The 21671-nt window shown below is 36.6% G+C and overlaps 2 protein-coding genes across 7 annotated transcripts in view; one reads left to right on the forward strand and one right to left on the reverse strand.

The window, feature by feature from the left end:
- Positions 1-8157, forward strand: part of PIK3CA (phosphatidylinositol-4,5-bisphosphate 3-kinase catalytic subunit alpha) — an 81610-nt gene extending 73453 nt beyond the window's left edge. For all 3 annotated transcript variants that reach the window (XM_086674766.1, XM_086674767.1, XM_086674768.1), the window contains 4 exons: positions 2692-2862; positions 3437-3554; positions 3662-3813; positions 4615-8157. In XM_086674766.1, the coding sequence (XP_086530892.1) occupies positions 2692-2862; positions 3437-3554; positions 3662-3813; positions 4615-4885 (712 nt within the window). In that variant the 3' untranslated portion in view covers positions 4886-8157. The remainder of the gene's footprint in view (positions 1-2691; positions 2863-3436; positions 3555-3661; positions 3814-4614) is intronic.
- Positions 5572-21671, reverse strand: part of KCNMB3 (potassium calcium-activated channel subfamily M regulatory beta subunit 3) — a 98647-nt gene continuing 82547 nt past the window's right edge. For 2 of the 4 annotated variants that reach the window (XM_086674772.1, XM_086674775.1), the window contains exons 2-4: positions 19835-20026; positions 15553-15751; positions 5572-14401 (exon numbers count right to left, since the gene is read on the reverse strand). In XM_086674772.1, coding sequence (XP_086530898.1) covers positions 14003-14401; positions 15553-15751; positions 19835-20026 — 790 coding nt within the window. In that variant the 3' untranslated portion in view covers positions 5572-14002. Of the gene's footprint in view, positions 14402-15153; positions 15752-19834; positions 20288-21671 lie in introns of those variants that run through there. The other 2 variants (XM_086674773.1, XM_086674774.1) reach the window with 2 other exon arrangements.

The raw sequence follows: 21671 nt of genomic DNA on the forward strand, positions 1-21671 counted from the left end.
AAAAATGGACACATCAAGTAATTTGCTAAAGTACAAAATTGAGTCATCATCTTCAAATTTTTAATTCCTGACTTAATCCCTTCTGCTTTCCAAAAACAATTAATGTTATATTAATCAAGTTTCCTCTTTTGGTATAATTTTCTATATCTGAGAGACACATGCCATTACTACCACTGTCCCCAGGGAAGTACAAAACAAAAGAGAGAATGCAGAACTAGACAGAGTAAAGAAGTTAACTGTAACTCTGGTAATGACAATATTTAATTGTGAATTAGAGACTATGCTAAAAAAGCACCTAAAGTTACGCTAGATCATTGGAAGGTAAGTTGGATCTTCAAAAAGTTTTTAAGTTTTAAAATATTTTCTAAATTTCTTTAACTTAAGTAATTTAAGTAAACATTTTTTTAAGTTTAATTATAAATAAAATATAAATTTAAGCAAAATCATAGCATTTTTATTCTTAACAAAACTTGGATTCTCTGCTTTATTTTTTTTATAACAAGCCTTACAGGAGTATGTGACTCTTTAAACTATGAGCATGTTCAACAGTAATAAAATTAAAATGTAAAGAGAGAATGAGCAGGAGTACAACCTTAAGAAATCCCTGTATTTATCAGGGCAGGTAGAAGGAAAGCTTCCAGGAAAGAAATGGTCAAAGGGATAGGTCAACCAGAATTTGTAATTCGCAGAATCCAAAAGAGAGGAGAGAGTCACAAACAGTTTATAGTATCAGGTGCTTCAGGGGATGTAAGACCATAAGGACTATGAAAAAGCCCTTGGATTTGATGATTCATGGTTAACTGTAAGAAGAATTGAGTCAGTAGAGTAGTAGGTGTAGAAGTTATGCTACATGGAATTCAGAAAATGAAAATAAGTGTGGATTGTAATCTTTTAGGAACTTAAGTCAAAGAAAGATGGAAAGAAGTGCCAGTAGCTTATGAGAACAACAGAGCAAGAAAAACCATACTTTTTAGTACTTACGTGCCAAATGGTATTTTTTTCATTGTCTCTTTAACTCCTCCTCACATCTCCCTTGACTACATGTCCTTTTTAATACCATGTGATGAATGGGAGGAATCCATACAGCACTTCTGTGTATCCAAGTATGGTTTTATCAAGAAAAAGCATTTGTGGGTTATTAGAGTTGTAAGTTGAACTAGCTACTTTTTTTTTTTCATGGAACACCACTTTTACTTAAAGAATAACTAATAGAGGGGCGCCTGGGTGGCGCAGTCGGTTAAGCGTCCGACTTCAGCCAGGTCACGATCTCCCGGTCCGTGAGTTCGAGCCCCGCGTTGGGCTCTGGGCTGATGGCTCAGAGCCTGGAGCCTGTTTCTGATTCTGTGTCTCCCTCTCTCTCTGCCCCTCCCCCGTTCATGGTCTGTCTCTCTCTGTCTCAAAAATAAATAAACGTTAAAAAAAAAAAAAAAAAAAAAAGAATAACTAATAGATAAGTTTTGGTTATTGAGACATAGGTATTTGGCAGACATTTTCTTTCAAATGAGTTGATATGAGCCTATCCCTTCAAGGTGAACAACTGACACTATTGTCAAAGATCAAATTTGAGCTCTCAAGCAAAAATCAGAATTTTGAAAAACTTGTGTGTAAGCAGAACAGCTTCCTCCAAGTAAAGATTTTACTGAGGAAATCAGTGGTGTTATTAACAATTGTGATTTTTTTAATTGGTATGATGAAACATACCAGCATTTGAAAGATCTTCATAACTCAGTGAACTGGTATCTTCCAAGTGACCAATGCAGCATGTGATAAAGTCACATATGGGTAAAAGTTCGATTCAGAGGCAAGATAGACAAATGGATTTTAATGTAACAGAGTGTAAAGAGTTTAAGATGGTTTCATATTCCAAACTGCAACTTGAGAAACTACTTCTTATCCAGTTTTAGAATAGTACCAAAGAAAAATATCTAGTTATCTGAAAAAGCTATTCCAATACTCCTCTTTTTTCTACCTACATAACAGTACAAGGCCAGATTTTCTTCATATGCTTCAATTAAAACATGGCATTAGATTGAGTACAGAAGGTGTACATGAGCATCCAGCTCAGCACTGTGGAATGAGACATTAGATTTTGAAAATAGGGGATTGTGTCACTGTTCTTACTAAGAATTATTTTAATATAAGGTTCTTCGTTTCATTAAAAAAGTATTATTTATATTACTACAGAATAGTTTATTTTTAGATTAGTTAATACTTTAATTTGTTATTTTCTCTGTTTTAATTTCTATTATCAGTAGATATAACCCACATAAATAAAAGCTCTTTAGGATCTGGGTAATTTTTAAGAGAACAAAGGAGTCCTGAGACCAAATATCTGAGAACTGCTGCCTTAAAGTATTACTTAGGTGTCAGTTAAACAAATTGAAATTCACCCATATTTTTAAAGTCATAAATATTTACGCAATTTTAATTGCCACAATAATTTTCTTAATGTTTTTCTCTTACATAATTAAATGCTTTCTCATTTGAAGGTTATAACAAATGATGGCAGATAATTTTGAGGATTTTTCTAGGAATGTTTGTCATACTGTAATAAAAGAAAATTAAAATTAAAGGAGTGAAGATGATGCATGACAAATTTGCAAAAAGAATATTCCTGTAATTAGGCTATTAAAATATTTGCTATTTTAAAATGCCATCATTTAATTGCAAATGTTTTTTATCCTTTTTCAGAATGTTACCTTATGGTTGTCTGTCAATCGGTGACTGTGTGGGACTTATTGAGGTGGTGAGAAATTCTCACACTATTATGCAGATTCAATGCAAAGGTGGTCTGAAAGGCGCACTGCAGTTCAACAGCCACACTCTACACCAGTGGCTCAAAGATAAGAACAAAGGCGAAATGTGAGTTTATTATTCTTGTCTTCCTGTGTTCATCTAAGTTTTTGTTAGCTGAGGCTTTTAATGGTTGTGTACATTTCTCTGAGACCAGAGAAGACATTTGTACTTACCTGGGAAAAAACTATGCTCAGCATTTGAAATGTTTGAGATTTTGTGTTTGAATGATCAGAATTGAATTGCTTATAATTTTGGTGAAATCCTATATACCCAACTTTATACATCCAGTTTTAGGTATCTAAAATGTGTTTCCCTTATTGCTTATTCTTTAAAAAAAAAAAAAAAAATGATCATTGAACATTTCAAAATATACTTCAAGGTCACTGTTGAAATGATTAGAAAAAATGTTTTTTTCATGACATGTTCAGTATTTTTTCACTATAATAAAAATTCCGCTTTAGTCAGAGGATATGTAGAAATGTACTTTCTGTCTCAAATCTTTGCACAAAATTACTTCCTTTTCTTAATGTCAGCGATTGTTTTCCTTCTTCAGTAGAGACTTTGACCATCTTTTCCCAATTTGGACTGGCTTACTCTGTATTTCCACACTGCTGAAAAGGTGTTTATTTCTTCTTTGTAGATACGATGCAGCCATTGACCTGTTCACACGTTCATGTGCTGGATATTGTGTTGCTACCTTCATACTGGGAATCGGAGATCGTCACAATAGTAACATCATGGTTAAAGATGATGGACAAGTAATAGCTTTCTCTTTTTAAAATGTTTTGGCATTCTTAAACTTATTAATTCAGGATATTGTATTCTGCATTGGTCAAACTATAATATAATTATTTGTTTTTGAAAGCTATTTCATATAGATTTTGGACACTTTTTGGATCATAAGAAGAAAAAATTTGGTTATAAACGGGAACGTGTGCCGTTTGTTTTGACACAAGATTTCTTAATAGTGATTAGTAAAGGAGCCCAAGAATGCACAAAGACAAGAGAATTCGAAAGGTAAGTTCCAGAAATCAAAAATGCAAAGTACCGAATTCTTGCTGCTCTATCAAAAATAAGTGATATTTTTCAAGCAACTTAATGTTAACATTTTGGCATAACTGAATATTTTAATGTGTTTATTTATTTGTTGTGTAATGCTATGAAAAATGGAGGAAAACAATTTATTAAGTTAACTAAGGCCTGAAATGATTTATTTAGTTAATTAAGGCCTAAGAAAGTGATTCTTAATCTTCTTAATATATTAAAAGTTTTTATTTACTGTTGTTTAAATGATTGGACTACACCTTCTCTATATTGACAAATAATGTGTAGTGCTTAAGACAACATTTTTTAGTCCTACAATTTGAGGAAATCAGTCAACCGTAATTACCATGTGTATTCATAATTTTTCCTACCACCTTCTGGTATATCATCAGTCTATCTCAAACCTTAAAGTACTTTTAAATTCTAAAATCTCATTTTGTCTGTAACTATCCTGGCCGTAGCCCAAACCCTAAAGGCTTTAGTATGGACCAGTTCAAACATTTAATAAATCCTTGGTAAACTGCTAATGTGCCAGGCATCATTCTAGGTGCTGGTGATAAAGCAGTAAACAAAATCTTTATGGACTCACAGAGGTTACATTCTAGTGTGGGGTAAAGAGAGTAGAAAGTGTTGGTAAGGGGAGTGGGAAGAGAAATGCTATTTTTCATAGGTTTGCCCAAGAAGGCCTCTCTAATGACGTGACATTTGAGCAGAGACCTGAACCTATTAACCCCATTTGTTCCATACTGATGAAACTGTTCTTATTACTTATAGGTTTCAGGAGATGTGTTACAAGGCTTATCTAGCTATTCGGCAGCATGCCAATCTCTTCATAAATCTCTTCTCAATGATGCTTGGCTCTGGAATGCCAGAACTGCAATCTTTTGATGATATTGCATACATTCGAAAGACCCTAGCTTTAGATAAAACTGAACAAGAGGCTTTGGAATATTTCATGAAACAAATGAATGATGCACATCATGGTGGCTGGACAACAAAAATGGATTGGATCTTCCACACAATTAAGCAGCATGCTTTGAACTGAAATGATAACTGAGAAACCAAAAGCTCATTATCTGGATTCTATACTGCACTGTTAATAACTGTCAACAGGCAAAGACTGATTGCATAGGAATTGCACAATCCATGAACAGCATTAGAATTTACACAAGAACAGAAATAAAATACTATATAATTTAAATAATGTAAACGCAAACAGGGTTTGAGAGCACTAAACTAGTTCATTTCAAAATTAAGCTTTAGAATAATGCGCAATTTCATGTTATGCCTTAAGTCCAAAAAGGTAAACTTTGAAGATTGTTTGTATCTTTTTTTAAAAAAGAAAACAAAACAAAAAAACCCCAAAATATATAGAAATGGTGGAGAAGGAAAAAGAATGATGTTCTTTTTTTGTCTTGCAAATGTTCTATGTTTTGAAATTGTGGACACAACAGTCTATTATTGCATTAGGTCCAAGGAAACTGAAGTTTGATGTTAAATTGCATTAAGATTAGAAAATAATGAAGATTTCTTATTTTTCCATTGCTGTTCAATTTATAGTTTGAAGTGGGTTTTTTTGACTCCTTGTTTAATGAAGAAAACTGCTTGGGGTGGAAGGGACTCTTGAGATTTCACCGGAGACTTTTCCTTTTTAATAAATCAAACCTTTTGACGATATGGGGTCTTATCTGCAAAGTTTTGGAAGCAGTCACAAATGAGACCTGTTATAAGGTGGTGTTTTTGGGTTTTGTTTTTTTTTTTTTTTTTTTTCTGGACAGTATTTACAAGAATCTGATTCTTATTTCCCAGGGAAATTCTGGGCTCCCACAGAGTACAATAATCATCATGGAGAAAGAATGAGCAGGAAAAGCTCTTGCTCCAGAATTGTACAGTATTCGCCTTAGGTTGATTTTTTTTTTCTCCTTTTGCAATTGAATTGAATACATTTTTCATGCATGTTTCCAGAAAATAGAAGTGAGTATTAATGTTATTAAAAAGATTATTTTTTTTATTAAAGGCTATTTATATTATAGAAACTATCATTAATATATATTCTTTATTTACATGATCTGTCCCATAGTCATGCATTGTTTTGCACCCCAAATTTTTTATTGTCCGTAGCAGCATGGTCAGCTTTTCTCTCGGTCCGTGGGTGAGGCTCAGGCACTATCCCATTTATACCAATGACTAGTGTATAACTACATAAGGAAAACAGATTACAGTTCATCCTCTTTCCTTTTATTTCTGTTTTCATATGAATCCCCCATTTTCCACCTTCTTTTATAGTTGATAATGCCTCAATCATGAAACTAGTTACCAAAATTGACACAATATAGCATATCTTCCTGATTGCTTCAGCCCCTCTACCCAGGTATGCTCATGAATAATACTTTATAATATGGGGGAATAGAAACCATGAACTTTCTACCTTCTTAGGCTGTTTATGCAATATCTTGATAATAAAAGTAGGACCTTAAACCATTTTAAGATCATGTCCCATTTCCAAGCGGTTAGGGCTCACTCTTCAACTTTATTAAATTGCATTTGAGTACAGGATGCATTCTTAAACACTTTGGAAAACATTAACCCAAGATGTAGGGGCTAATGCTAGTCATCACTCTAGAATCTGTTATTTTAGTCAGTATTTGAAATGAATGATTAATGCCCTAGGAAATAGCTTTAGCAAACGTCCAGGTGCCACACCAGAAAAAGTGCAATAATTTACTGACAGTTTTCTAGATTAGGCATATTATTGGAATACAACTTTATAAAAAGTGTACATTATATACTCTAGTAAAACAGTATCACTTAAACGATATTCACTTATGAAATCAGTTACCTATAATAGAAGTCTTGAATAGCGAACAAGGGACTCTAATACAAATACTCTTAATATTTGGCTGTTTTAGAACCCTTAAAGGGCCTAATTATTGGAGATTTAGGTACTTCACTAAAGCATGTACATAATATTGCCAACAAGAAAAATAAATTTGAAAATTAGGGGAACTTACTTCTGTAAACTGTCTTGGAATAGTTAAGAAGAATTTAAACTCCCATTTTAAGCAGGAAGCCAAATAGATTCTTTTGCAGATAGAGGTTTCATAACTTATTAAAATTTGTTTAACATTTTGTGCCTTTTAGATATATTCAGTTAACACATGCTAACATCCCAGTCTTTTCTATGTCAGGGATTAATTACAGGAAAACTCAGTGAAATGGTACAAATCTGAAACTCTGATGGTAGAAACTGGAGATTTAACCGAGAACCACGTTTTACCTGAGTGCCAAAAAAGCTTTGAGCTTCCTTGCACAAAATGTATATAATTTGTGCATTTCTCACATGAGCCCAGATAGTTCCCTTCCCCTGGGACCTCTCCACCATTAAAACACAAGCCACACAGCTTATTTCATCATTTACATTTATTTTCAATAGTTATTACAACCAAGTTAATTCTGTTTGAAGAAGCGTAGACAAATTTTACTAAGAATTAAGATTCTATAGGTTAAGTGATTTCGCTAAAAGCAAAGTAAGTTTTAAATCCAAGCGGAGTTTAAGCAAACAACATTAAAAATAAGAAAAAAAAGGCCAGGTAGTGCTCAGAAGGCAAAGAACCAAAAATTGAATTGAATGCTACATGGGGTGACTAAGATGTCAAGTCAACGGTAAGCCGTTTCCAGGTAGTGCAGTGTCTGGTCACCGCCCCCCCCCCCCCCCCCAATGGATTGGTCAGTTCCTGTGGCCGACCATTCTTGTCACTGAATGTGGTATAACCCACTGTTGACTCGACAGTCTCATTTGGTCACTTGAGAAATAACTTCCTTCAATGACTTTCGGAGGAAAAAAAAAAACCAAGCAGGTTTAAAGAACCTAAAGAAAATAAAACCTAATTTTAAACACATTCTAGTAAGATATAATCTGAAAATCATGTTTTAACTTTTTATCATATTCTCAGCTATACAGAATCATTTATTTTGAAGATTTTTAGACTGCTGTTAATTTGAAATCTGTTAATCATATTGTAGAATTTGGTTTTTAAAAAATGTTTCTAATTGGATTTTTTTAAAGAAGAATGGAATTTGGTCACTATTTTCTGATAGAACCTAAGCTTTTTGTGGTTCTTAGTGTCCTCTGTAAAACTCAGTGTCAAAGTAATCAACTTTGAGGTTTTCCCTTCTAATCTGCTTTATATTATAAGCCCTTTAGGAAATGGGAAACTGGTGAATATACAATGAATTGTAAAATATTTTAATGTGTAATTTTTTCAACTGTGAAACTATGACTATTGGTTTTTGATGAAAACAGCTGCTGATAAAGTATTTTGTGTAAAGTGTAGTTCTTATTAATCAGGAAAATAATCAATGACTTGATTAGAATGTATATACCCTCTTGGATTTTATTTTAAATGGATTGGTGATTTTCACATAGGTAAAACACAGTCCATCTGTATTCTTTTTCCATCAAAAATTGAGCGATCTAGCATCATAAAAAAACTATGAGCAGCCTATCTGTTTTAAAAGAACCATGGAAATTTCACAACACATAAACTTGGATTTGTTTGTTAACGATTTTATAAATCCATTTAATTCCTATTCTGACCCAGTAACCCATGCTTGCCTGCCAACTCTTTGAAAAAAAAAAAAAATTTGATTTCCAGCATTATTTTAAAGTCAGCAGGTTAACCTTTTCTGAATGTTTTGACTTTGGTTTCTATGTCTACACAAACTGCAGACCTGGGCTGGACCCACATACTTGGAATCCACCTTAAAAATCGATTTTGATGTCCAAGACATCACTAAAATATTGAGTTTAAAGAGACCCTATGCGGTGTTAATGGATTGTGGTGCTTCTCCTATCTAAAAACAACTTTCATACTTCAGATGTTTTTGAGAAGAGGGGAATGTGGAAGGAGGGGCAGAAGAAGAGGGGGAGTCTGTTTGAATGAATTACATTCTTCGTGCCCATCCTGCTCAGATGAGGCGCTTCTAAGGGAAGCCTTAGACGGGGCCTTCAAAAGACAAGGCAGAAAGCTGTGAGTATACTGTGCATACCAGGAGGGAAATAACTCTTCCTCAAGGACGGCATTGTGAGGGCTGAAGTATAAAACTCAGCATGGACAGGATCCTCAGATAACATTATTGGTGACAGAGAAATACAGCTGGGCTGTTTTTTAAAATATAAACACAAACCATTTTTATTTTTTAATTGTTACATTAAAATTATAAATGTATCTTACGCGCCATGGCCTGGAAAGCCTTTCTTCTTTTCTTTACAAAGTTATTTTCATTTTCTGAAAAGATTATGGGGTTTAGCTCAAGATAACTATGGTCCTGATAAAATTGGATTGGTAACTCTACCTCAGAAGGTTAATAAGAAAAAAAGTAAATGAGTCACAATTCAATACCAGGCTCTGATGTTACAGAAATTTCCAGAGCACTGTAGTTTAGATTTATAAAAAGTCAGAGTTGGCATGCCTTGTTTTTAATGGCATTGGAGACATTAAGAAAAAAATTTGGTTAAAATTTAATCATTGCTCCAGCCATGGAAAAGGCTACAGCGCCAGAAGGTTTGTGGTACTAGGTTCTTGAATTCGGCATTCGAAATTAGCTGTCTTCCTTTTCTTTATTATTAGTGAAATTGGTGTGTGTATATCTGCACACATTTCTGTTTGCCTACACACTGCTCGCTAGTCCTAGTCAAGAAGTATCGTTCATAAAAGGTGTAAGCATCAGGTTCTAAAGCTCAGAAGTGTTTAGAATTCATTAGGAGTTTCCCGAGTTGGGATGTTAGTTTTTAAATAAACTTATTTCATCCAAGTATTTCACTTGATTAAGGTTTTACACTTTCTTTTTATCAGTGAAGCGTCGTTCCTTTTCCTTAGTTTTAGACATGTTAATATTACAGCCGTGCTAGTTAGCATAAAGTGACAGTTATGAGCCATAAGGAAATTTTCTCACTTTTTACACAATGACATATGAGTTTTAGTAGGGGGTTGGGGCGGTTGGTGGGCCGGGGGAGGGGATCAGTCCATTGTACGTTTAGTGTAGTTTAGGTAACTGATTTTCACTACCAACAGTAGACTCCATTCTTCATGTTGGTAAGTATGGAAAGGTTTTCTTAATGCATTTTGTAAGCCAGTTAGGTCTTAAATCTTATCTGAAACCTTATTTAATCTGTCACTACAATAATTTTGTGGTTATGCTAAGAGCCATGTATATTTTTAGGTGATTCTTATTTTTGTTACTCCTTCTAGGTTAAGCAAGGAGGAAGAAAAATTTCATTGTTTTATATTTTCTCAAAATATCTTTAATAAGACTAAACTTATTAATTCAAGTATGAATTTACAAATGTAGTCATGATCTATCAATTTCATTTAAAAAAAAAAAAAAGCCCCTATCACATTTAATATATGTTCTGAAGAGTGGTTGGAGAGCTTGGACTTCATGTGGTTTCTAGAAACGCTTTTGGCACGGAACCTAAGTCAAATACAATTGATAGTTTTGATGTGATTCAGTCCTCAGACTTCCTTGGGTTGAATACAATCTAAAAGAATATATCCTTTTGGAACATAACGCTTTACTATCTTGGGGAATGTGGCATTACCAAAAGAAGACTACAGGCACATCAAATGTTGACTTTGGAAGCTTCAAAAAACAGCCCCTACCACCCTCTTTTGGCCCCTTTTAATTGTAGCAAATCTATTTCTATTTTGTCATTCAATGAATTGAAGTCTTGTGGTATACTGCATTCATTAGGAGAAAAATGTTTTTACATATTCTTTTACTGATGGCCCAAAAAGGTTTGACACAGCAAGATGCATGTGTTATTGTACTGAGAATATAGAATAATACAGTGTCACTAAATTTAAGACCTCTTCCCAGTCTTGCTGTTCCTAGCAAGATGTTTGGCCTGTGACTGCACTTACTGTTTGTGCTCATCAGAAACTGTCAATGTCTGCTTTTCTTTTAACTTTGCAGTCTGTAACATCACGCTGTTTATTAAAAAAAAAAAAAAAAAAAAAAAAAAAAAAAAAAAAATGACGTGTCTAAGCAGTCCTTAGTGTACTACATATTTTAAACAAAACCCTGTGATAATTATACTTTGCCATTTTTTTGGAATACTTACAAGCAAACCGGTGTTGCTAATAATCAAAATTTAGCTGAACTTGAGTTCTGATCAGTAACAACTAAGAATAGTTGATTGAAAACCTGAAACTATTATGCCTTAAAAGCAATTTTTCTGCCCCAGTAATGAATATTAGAGAAATATCTGTTTGAATATTCATTTCCTTTAAGCAAAAAGAATTGTATGTTTGTGTTTCAAGCAGAAACATACACATATACATATGAATGTGTTTGTACACGCAGACAGACTTTTTTTCAAGTCAGTTGAAGACCAGAACCTAGAAGTGAGGTTGGGCTAGAAGCAAACTGATTTTACTTTCAGTTATCGTAAACCTTGCAAAAGGGGAGTCTGTACTTGGACCAGTACAAGTACTGAGTGTTGATACTCTGTACTTCTAAGCAATTAACAGCAAATGATTGCTCACATTTTGATTCTTTGCCAAATGGTTTGCGTGACTTTGAATTAACATTATTCTAAATGGACTTTGTTCTCCAAGCATAATGTTCCTCTTTCCTGAGATGAGGTTACGAGATGAACCAAGTAGCCGCACTGTATGAGTGGAAAACTGGTAATTGCAACACTAGGTTTCACACTTTCACACACTTTTTAGGCTTTAAACGAGTGGTTTTGAATTTGTTAGGAGAAAAATCCCAAGAACTGCACGTTGTCAGATGGGTGTCAAAACTTACTAAGAAATGGAATAGAGATCTGCCCTTTAGAAATCTATAGAATCTCAATTTGTAGAATGACTTAAAATATGTGTGCCTACATCTATTTTATTTCAGGAAAGTCTTTGGTATACAAAATAACTTACCGCAACCTTTTAAGCAGCACATTCTGAATCTTAAATGCATATTATATTTCTCCAAGACAAGGGGAAGGAATGCTCTCCTACAGCTCCCTACGCTAGCCCCTATAACCGGCTGTCCAGTGAAAGGTACCAAGGCTGACTGAATTTATTTTATTTTTTAATGAGAATTGTATATATTTAAGGTGTACAATATGATTTGATATTCATGTACAGCAAATGATTATAGTCAAGCCAATCAATGTATCATCTCCTTACATTGTGTGTATGTGTGTCTATGTGATGAGAATACCTGAAATCTACTTTCTTAGCAAATTTCCAGTATTCAATATAGTATTCATGCCATAATCGTGCTGTACGTAAGATCTCTAGACCTCATCTTAAAACAGAGTTTGTACATTTTAATTAACATCTCCCCATTTCCCCTACCTGACCACACCCCCAGTAATCACTATCTTACTCTCTCCTTCTGTGTATTTGACATTTTTAGATTCCACATATAAGTGAAATGCAGTTTTTTCCTTTCTATGTCTGGCTTATTTTACTGGCATAATCCCCTCTGGGTTTATCTGTGCCGTTGCAAATGGCAGGATCTCCTTTTTTAAGACTGAATGATATTCCATTGTGTATATGTATACACACCTCACGTATGTGTGTACAGTGTGTGCGTGTGGGTGTGTGTGTAAGATCACAATTTATTCATCTGTGAATGGACACTGGTTGTTTCCATATCTTGCCCATTGTCAATAATGCTCCAATGAACAGGGGAATACAGATGTCTCTTGGAGATACTGATTCCATTTCCTTTGGATACATACCCAAAAGAGGCTGACTGAATATTGAAACTTAGCAAAAAAAATTTATCTAACATTTTTTGAGCACTTTTACTAGGTGCAAGAAACTAAGGTGTTTTATATACTCTACCTTGTCTCTTCATTAACCCCATGAAGGAAGAGATTATCCCCATTTTATAAATGAGAAGAGAGAGGCTTGAACCTTCATTTCAGTTCAGCTGAACTTCCAGGGGATACATATCTGAAAAGCTGTAGTTATGACCTATGAATTCAAATAAATCCTCTGAAACACATGTGTTTTCTACTATTCCACACTAGGAGGAGGAGAAAGTACCAAAATTGTTCATTACTTGTCAAGTCAATATTGCTCTATTTAATCATTCAGTCTCTTCAGTAATTTGTGATTTGAAATTAACTGCTAAAAGGCATAATATTTACTTGGAATCAAAATTTCTGTTTTAATTACATCTGCATATAAAAGTTGCTTCAAAGTATCATTCTTTCTGTGGACCATGATGTAAAACTTTTTTAGTAAGATTGAAGAGATACTTTGAGGCACATTGGTTTTCAGAACAAATACATGTTTTCAATTCCCAATTCAGCTTACTCTGGAAAGCACTTGTTGGGAGAGCCTTGTGACATTCATTAGTTAATAACCAGGGTTGAGTCATTAAAGTACAGATGTTTGCTGACTGTCCACGTGGGACTTTTCTACAATTGCAGATTATCTGAGATGAATGTTAAATTCCATACAATACAGCTTCTCCCTACTTCACGTTTCTGGCCATCTCTCCCACCCCCACCAGAATGTGCACAAAGAAGAAAATGAGCTTATGGAAAGCATAATTAACTAGGAGAATGTTGCTGAAAGAAAAATTACATGGTACATGGCAAGGTTAAGTACAGAGAACTCTAAACTCAGTGCCATTTGCTAGGAGCAGCTTTCCTTTATCATGAATGGTGAAGCAAAATGGTCGGCCCACATTTTTTTGAAATTACCAGATTATTATCTTCCTAACAGTGAATGACCTGTTCTTCACTAAGCACTTTTTTGGGAAATGTTTTGATGTAAACTGTGTTGCATAGACCTAGGCTGGCTGTTCAGTACTCAATAGGTTAGATACCCTCCATCATTTACTTCCACGCGGACGAGTTCGGCTAGAGCTGAAATTAGATAAAGCACAGCTACTGTGAGCTCATTTCACCATGTGGAGACAAAAAGCACTTCCCTGGCTCATGTGGAAAGAAATGTGGGGTAGAAAAAAGATGGTGAGTTTGTATGTATTCATAGAATAAATGGAATACATAGTGAGGCTTTTTTAAAATGTTTCCCAAAAGAAATGTACTTAGTTTGAATTGCCTCTACGTGGTTAGTTTGCGAGCAGGCGTCATTAGGTCCACAGGTGAAAAAATTGCAGGTATCTGAATGCCAGGACTTTAATCTGGCCACTGTCTTAAGATCTTTCTGCCCCTTTCTTTGTCCCTCCCCACACTCCACAGTTTGAATCGATGCTGTTCCATATAAGGTACTTTGCCACCTATCTCATCTCTGAGTGCAGCGCTGTATTTTTCACACAGCAGGGACAGGTACTGTGTTAATCTCACCATGCCAACAATCAGGGCACCCCCTAGCAGAGTCAGTGAAGGCCAAAATAAACAGTGAAAGATAACCATCTGGTCGTACTTTTTTATGAGAATGACCTCTTCAGATTGGCTGTCTGGACTGTAGAAGCATGAAAAGGGAGTCCCGTTTTTGTGATCAAAGAATTCCTTTATGTCCAGCACACTGTTGAGCAAATCATTCCTATCTCGGTGGCACTTGGGTGTGTAAAAGCACTAGGAATATGGAAGAAGAAGAAAGATGAGGGCACTGTCCCCCAAACCAAGCATTTAAACAACAGTTTTCATTCTGAAAGAGCTTCAGACTGAAGCTATTCGTGGAGAGTTGCAATCTCAGAAGCTAATGGAAGCTGTTGTAAAGCTCATGGGGAAGTGTGGGCAGGAGGGCACAGAGTGATATGGCCATTTCCAGGCACTATGCAGAAATGTGGAAAGGGATTCTTAGAATACAAATATTTCAGAAGAGGCAGTGACCAGCTTCATAAGGACCATGCAGGCCCCCTTGGTCTTTGTCCATTCAACAAATATCTGCTGAGCTCACTATGTGTTCTCAACACCTATTAATGCCTCTATCATCTTTGTCTTGATTTCCTACAGTAAAATCTTTCCCTAAAGGATAGCATGTTGAAGCCTTTGCCCTAGGCCCACGGAGAGGGGTCCTACATGGGCTTTGGTTCCTGGGTGGCAGAACCAGTGAAGAAGGGATATGTCAGCTGGTGATTTTTTTTTTTTTAAATGCCTGAGGTTTTTTAGCATATCCACTAGGCACTCGAGGCACTGTGCTTAGGGTGTACAAAAATGTTTGAGGCCTTAAAAACTATTGCATCCAAAATAGAAAACCGAGGTCATCAGATTGATTAAGTGCCTAAGTAAGTAAAAACAACAAAGCATAGTATGTTAACTAATCTGATGCAACCTAACTTTCATAGTTAGTGAGAATGTACACTATACATATGAACCAAAATGTATTAAAATCAAAATTATAATAATTTTTACATTTATTTTGATAAGAAAAATTGCTTAATGTAAGATGGGTTGAGTACATTTTAACATTTTTGATACAATGGGGAGTTGGGCTTCCACAAGTAAAACTGCCTACAAATGACTCTGTCCACTGGCTCAGCCTGTAAATTCCAGACACCAGTGTGTGAAATTGGCATAATTCCTTTCCATTCTATAACCCCCATTTTTCCTCCAAGAATGCCTTTAGCTTCATTTATCCCGATCTGACCGCTGTAGGGGTGTTCACTGGAAGGAAACGGGTTTACTGCCAGAGATGGTCCTGGGTACTGCACTCTGCAGGGGACAGTCTGGCATGGAAGGGCAGCTGTAATTAGAACTCTTTAATTACATGAACTTGACATTACCTTGGAATTTATCTGGACAGCCTCTTCATTATAATGTAGGAGAGCTTTCTGACCTGAATGGGTGACGTTCACAAACACCTGAAGACATGGGTACTCGCCCCGGCCTTGGCAGCCTACACCACAGGGGAAAGCGCAGTCCATCCAGTCGTCCGTGATATGAGTGTGGATGGTAGTACAGTTCGACTCTTCTCTCTGAATGCTTCAATTGCAAAAGATAAATGATCTTCACCCTCTAGAAAATTTATAGTTGTAATGTGATAACCCAAGACGTGTCTATTTCCAAGGAATGTGGAACCATTACAGAAGGTACATAATGATTAGGGAACATTGAGATAGGAGAGAAACAACAGCATATTGCTAAGTTTCATCTCAGTTATGACCCCCTTGGCATATTTCTTACTACACCAACCCTTAGAGCAATGGTTTTCAAACTTCAGAATCACCTGAGCGAGTTTAAGAGTGAAGTATTGGGGCGCTTGGGTGGCTCAGTCGGTTAAGCGGCCGACTTCGGCTCAGGTCACGATCTCACACTCCGTGAGTTCGAGCCCCGCGTCGGGCTCTGTGCTGACCGCTCAGAGCCTGGAGCCTGTTTCAGATTCCGTGTCTCCCTCTCTCTGACCCTCCCCCGCTCACGCTCTGTCTCTCTCTGTCTCAAAAATAAATAAACGTTAAAAAAAAAAAAAATTTTTAAAAAGAGTGAAGTATTTGTGGATTCTAAGGCTTCACACCCAGAGATTTGGATTTAGTTGATCTGAGTTGAAATCCAGGAATCTGTATATTCAGCAGTATTTTAAGATGCAGGTATTTGGCGAACCATGCTTTGACAAATGTTACTGTAACCACATACTCAGAAATCTTATCCTCTTCCATTCCTTATCATCTCAAGATGCACCCATTGGCCCGTCCTGATGAAAATGTGCCTTTGGAAGGTTCCAACCACAGTCAATGTGACCCTTAGTCAATATAGAATTCTAGTAACAAGGTACAATTCCATGTACTCCTTCTACGTCCAAAGAGGCAAATACAAATCATAGAAGGAATGTCTCAGAAAACTTACTGTGTTTTCACTGTCAGTAGGTTCCTTGAGGTGAGGGGCTATATCCTATTCATCTTCATGTTCCTTAAAGCAAGAAGCACCATGCCTCCCATATAGCAGAGGCTCAATACATGTTGTACTGAATGAAAGTTTGATTTGGAATACATTCCTTGTGTATTTGCACACATACTACATGCACAGAATGTTCTAGGTGCCATGAGAAGTGGTAGACAAAATTCCTGCCCATGAAAATTTTGTGGTGGTGTTGAAAAGACAAATATGTATGAAATTGTTAGAGAACAAGTCCTAGATAAAGTAAAGGAGGGTAAGAAGAAATGCTTGACAATGTACAGGTCCATTCCTCGGGGCCCTCACACTCACACCCAGGTGGGTCCCTGACCTTATTTCCTGGTGACTTAAACACAAGAAGTCAGATTAGCAAATTCTAAAGTCTAGAATGTTTGAAAAGCCTCATTTAGCTGGATTCATACTGCTCTCCTGTTAAGATCTTTGGCCATAAGTAAACATTTTTCTGTATTAATATAATAAACTTGAGACACAGTGCAGTTTAAAATAATCTCAAGGCCCAGGGCATTAAAAAATCATTGGATTTTTTAAATAAATATATTTTATATATATTTTATAAATTTTATAAATGTTGGGCAAGTGAAAATACAAATATGAAAAATAAGGTTCTTTCACAGGTTTAACACCAGCTGCTTTTCCACAAAATTAAATTCTGTACTTATTTAGACTAGGCATCTTAAAATAATTCTTTAGAGTTGCCTATTTGTCTGTGTCAGAACTTAGGCTCTCTGAATCCTAATCAAATGCTGAACTGAGTGTGGTTGGAACCTTCCTTGAAGATTTCAGAAAGCTCCATTATGGAGAGCAGTATATTTCTTCCTGTGCACAAGGGTCAGGCCAGTTCTCTCAGTGAGAGCCAGAGACATATTTAAAGTCTACTTATTTATTTTTTGAAAGAGAGAGAAAGGGAAGGGCAGAGAGAGAGGGAGAAAGAGAGACTCCCAAGCAGGCTCTGCACTGTCAGTACACAGCCCAATGTGGGGCTTGATCTCATAAACCGCACCATCATGACCTGAGTTGAAATCAAGAGTCAGATGCTTAACCAACGGAGACACCCAGGCACCTGGAACCAGGCATGTATTTAGAGCTGGAAACATGAGCATGTTCTTTCAACAGCACTGTGTGTCTATTTGTCTACAAATAGACAAAATGCATCATTTGATTGAGAGATGATGGTCGAAGGGCGTGGGAGCAGGCCATCTTCCATGGAGCAAAACCACACTCTGAGGTGGCACAAAATCACAAGTCAAGAGACAGATGAGAACTCACCACTCTTAAGCACTCAATTACTTTAAGCAAACAATTTCCAGAAATGCTTAGCAAAGTAAAATTTAAATATGAGCAACAGTTTGGTGTCAGGTTGCAGAAGGTATCCTCAAAACATCTCCCAACTTATCACATTTTAGAAAATAATCTGACCTGGACCTGCACACAAGCACTCATGCACATGCACACACATGCGTGCGCAGGCACTCACACACACTTTATTCAGCTTACGTAGGTATGTGTGATGCAGCTAGATTGATGATTGGATGGGTGGATGGATGGATGGATGGATGGATAGAAGGAAGGATGGATGATCAGGTAGGTAGGAAGGTAGGTAGGTAGGTAAGTAGAGATAGGCGATAGATAGATATCTCTCTACATATAATGGAGTAATAGAAAAAGGAAGGTAGAAAGCTAGAAGTCAAGAGTAAGGTGAAGCATGTAAACTGAAAACCATAAGATCCCCTACAGTTATGAGAACTGGGCCACAAATTTCACTCTGAGCTTCCTAGCAGCCAAAGCAATGAAGGAAGTATAACCACATATAAGTTTCCTGGTGTCTACTAAATAAAAGTAAGCTGGATGATGAGAAGCAGAACATGGTGATAATACCAGAGGCAAAATTCTCCTGAATGCTTCTAATAGTGGCGCTGTGTTCTGTAGTGATGGTGACCTCCACACTATTGCCCTAATAGTAACTTAGGAATGGCAGGAGATGAATCTGATAAATAACAAAAGCAGGACACCTACTTCCTATTCTGTGATCCTTTTTCTTAACTCCTAGGCCTCCCTCTCCCTATTCTCCCTGGGCCTTCTATCACTCTTTGGCTAACAAAAGGGAAGGTGCCCCTTGCTGTCCCCCTACCCAATACTGCCCTCCCTTAAAGTACCCCATGTTGTAAAAGGCATCCTCCAAAATTAAACAGCTCCTCCCCTGCCCTAATGAAACCTCCCATCCCCCACCCCCATTGCTACAAACTTCATTTAAGTATTAGGAGACCAGGAGTCTTATATCAAAATGACAGGCAAGTTCTTTACTGGCTAGGTGACCTTGGGCAAGTTACTTGGACTGAGCCTCAGCTTTCTCATTTATAAAATGAAAATTAAGGGGCGCCTGGATGGCTCAGTTAGTTAAACATCAGACTCTTGGTCTCAGCTCAGGTCATAATCTCACAGTTCCTGAGATCAAGCCCCACGTCAGGCTCTGTGCTGACAGTATAGAGCCTGCTTGGGGTTCTCTGTCTCCCCACCTCTCTGCCCCTTCCCTGCTGGTGGTCTCTCTCTCTCCCTCTCAAAAATAAACATTAAAAAATAAAAATAAAAAAATAAAATTAAAATGATAAAATAATGCTACCATGATAGGTTTGCTATAGATTTAAATAGGATAAAATATAGAATATTTTGGCATATGGTATATATTTAATAAATGGTAACTGTTATTTGCTGTATTTAATAATGAATAAAACAAAAGGGAAGAAACACTTATTTAGCAACTACTATGTGCTAGGTAGATATTGTCAAACTCAAAAAACTCAGAGTTAAATAACTTTTATTGTGTTCACATAGAAGACTTAAATTAACCCTTCCCTATGATATCTGCTTGTTAAAGGAAGAATTTATTCCTTCCATGCATATCTAATTTATGGATCAGCTGTTGGAAGTACTTTTCAAATTGACAAGGGGGAGTGGTAAAGGAGTATCTTCCACTTTGTTACCACACCTTTCTCTACACCCAACTGCCTCCCAGCACTGATAACGAAACAGGTGATTCTATCATCCCTTAGACAGTGGTCAGGAGGGCTGAAGAGGCCAAAGCCAGCTTCCTCTTCTCTACCACTGTGCTTGCATCTGATCCGAATTGAAAATTCTGGGTCTCCTTTCTATGTTTCTTACCTGAGCATGAAAGGCTTTAGGATGGTAATTCCAAACAAGAAGAACATGAGGACTGAGAAGCCCATCATTGCAAAGCCCAGCAGCAAGGCTCGGTCCTCTCCAGCACTGGATGGCAGCTTCTTGTGCACATCTGGTAAGTCTCCATCATCGTGGTCTATATTTCTATTTCTGCCTGAGGCAGAAAAGGCTGTCCTTTGGAGGAAGTAGGAAGGAGATATTTCAATAAGCCCATAGAGAAATGGAAACATATACCAACCCATGGTGGGTGGAGGGATGATCCCATTTGCTGTCCACCTCAGGTTTGTGAGCAGGTTCAGTGCAACACCATGAAATCCCATGTTCAGAGCTTGGCTAAAAGTCCATCTAAACAAGCTAAAATTATGTGTTATAAAATATAATGTAATATAATATAATATTATTTCTTACATATAACAAACAATCATAAGGAAGTCTTTAGAGATCTGTTTAATCAATGACTAGGAAAGAATTACCTGTCTGTAGTTTTCATTTGTATTATGTGAATAAGTATTATGAGCTTACTTCTCTGTCAGGTATACTGCACATTACCCATGAAAATGATTTTTACACTATTTTATGAGTTCCATATGTAAAGAATGACTTAAAAGGTTTGGAATTAACAGCATCCAGAAATAGTAGGATTTGACTTGTTCTTTTATATTCAGCTGTTGGAAAAGCAGCATATCTACTATGGGGCTTGGTGACCCATGGTCAGTCCACTCAGAATAATGAAGCCTTCACTGCTGTTTTCTTTCCCCTCACCCCTCATCTCCTCTCTGTTCACTCACAGCTCTGTGTGAATGGTCCTACATTTCTTCTCTCCTTCCCTCTGTTCTCTACCAGCAAAGGATGCGATAAATTATTTCACAGTGGGGGGTCCAGTGAACAGTAAAGTCCAAAACAAAAATTGCTAACTGGTGACCCATGGACAGCATCCAGCCCACAAATGCGTTTTGTTTCGCCTTGTGTGTGTGTGTGTGTGTGTGTGTGTGTGTGTGTGTGTTCAATGTGGAATTAGTTGCTAACAATTTAAAAATCATGAAATTTCTCATAAAAATACTGATTACTAGCTTTTGAAAATATCATAAGATCCCATACTCCTGCCTATGAGCAGCTGGCCAAGCCAAACAGAGGCTGTCCCCATGGACAGGCATGTATTCTCCAATTTGCCAGAGTCCCACCACTTCCTATGGTCAATGTCATTGGTTTGCTACTCCTTGCTCATTAGGCATATGAGTCCCAGAGGTATTTCCACTTTAAGAGTCTTATCGAAATCTTAAGCCAAATGAATGCAGCTATAATGGTAGAAATTCAGGCACCATCAAGCTGCTTAAAAAGCTTACTAAAAGTTAAAGCTGAATAAAAACCCTGTCAAGGGAATTGCTACTTGCTTTCTTCCAAAAGTATATTTTATACTTTATCCCACATCCTTCTCCTTTCTCTCCCTAGCTCCTCTTCTCTCTGGCAACATCTTCAGAATTCAAAGAGAGTGAGGGGAATGTCAGGCTATCCAGGATGTTCCAGGAGCCTACACCAGGAAGCACTGGCTTCAGAGGACAGCAACACTCCCTGGTTAATACTACTCTGAGTTCAAGACCTGGTTTGGAGATTTTTAGTCTCCTCTGATATTTCACTCACTTTCAATCATGCCACCCTCAGAAAATGGGAAGAGGAAAAAACTTTTTTAATGAAATTTGAGCCAGTACATTTTATAATTTGTCAACAAGTATGATAGATTAAGAGTTTCAGCCATAAACTAAGATTTGGATATTTTGTGGGTTTCCAATACCCAATATCCCATCTTTTCCCTCATGTTCTG

Source organism: Puma concolor, chromosome C2 (genome assembly GCF_028749965.1).
Source record: "Puma concolor isolate L17-30 chromosome C2, mPumCon1.1.hap2, whole genome shotgun sequence".
In the NCBI taxonomy this organism is placed as follows: domain Eukaryota; kingdom Metazoa; phylum Chordata; class Mammalia; order Carnivora; family Felidae; genus Puma; species Puma concolor.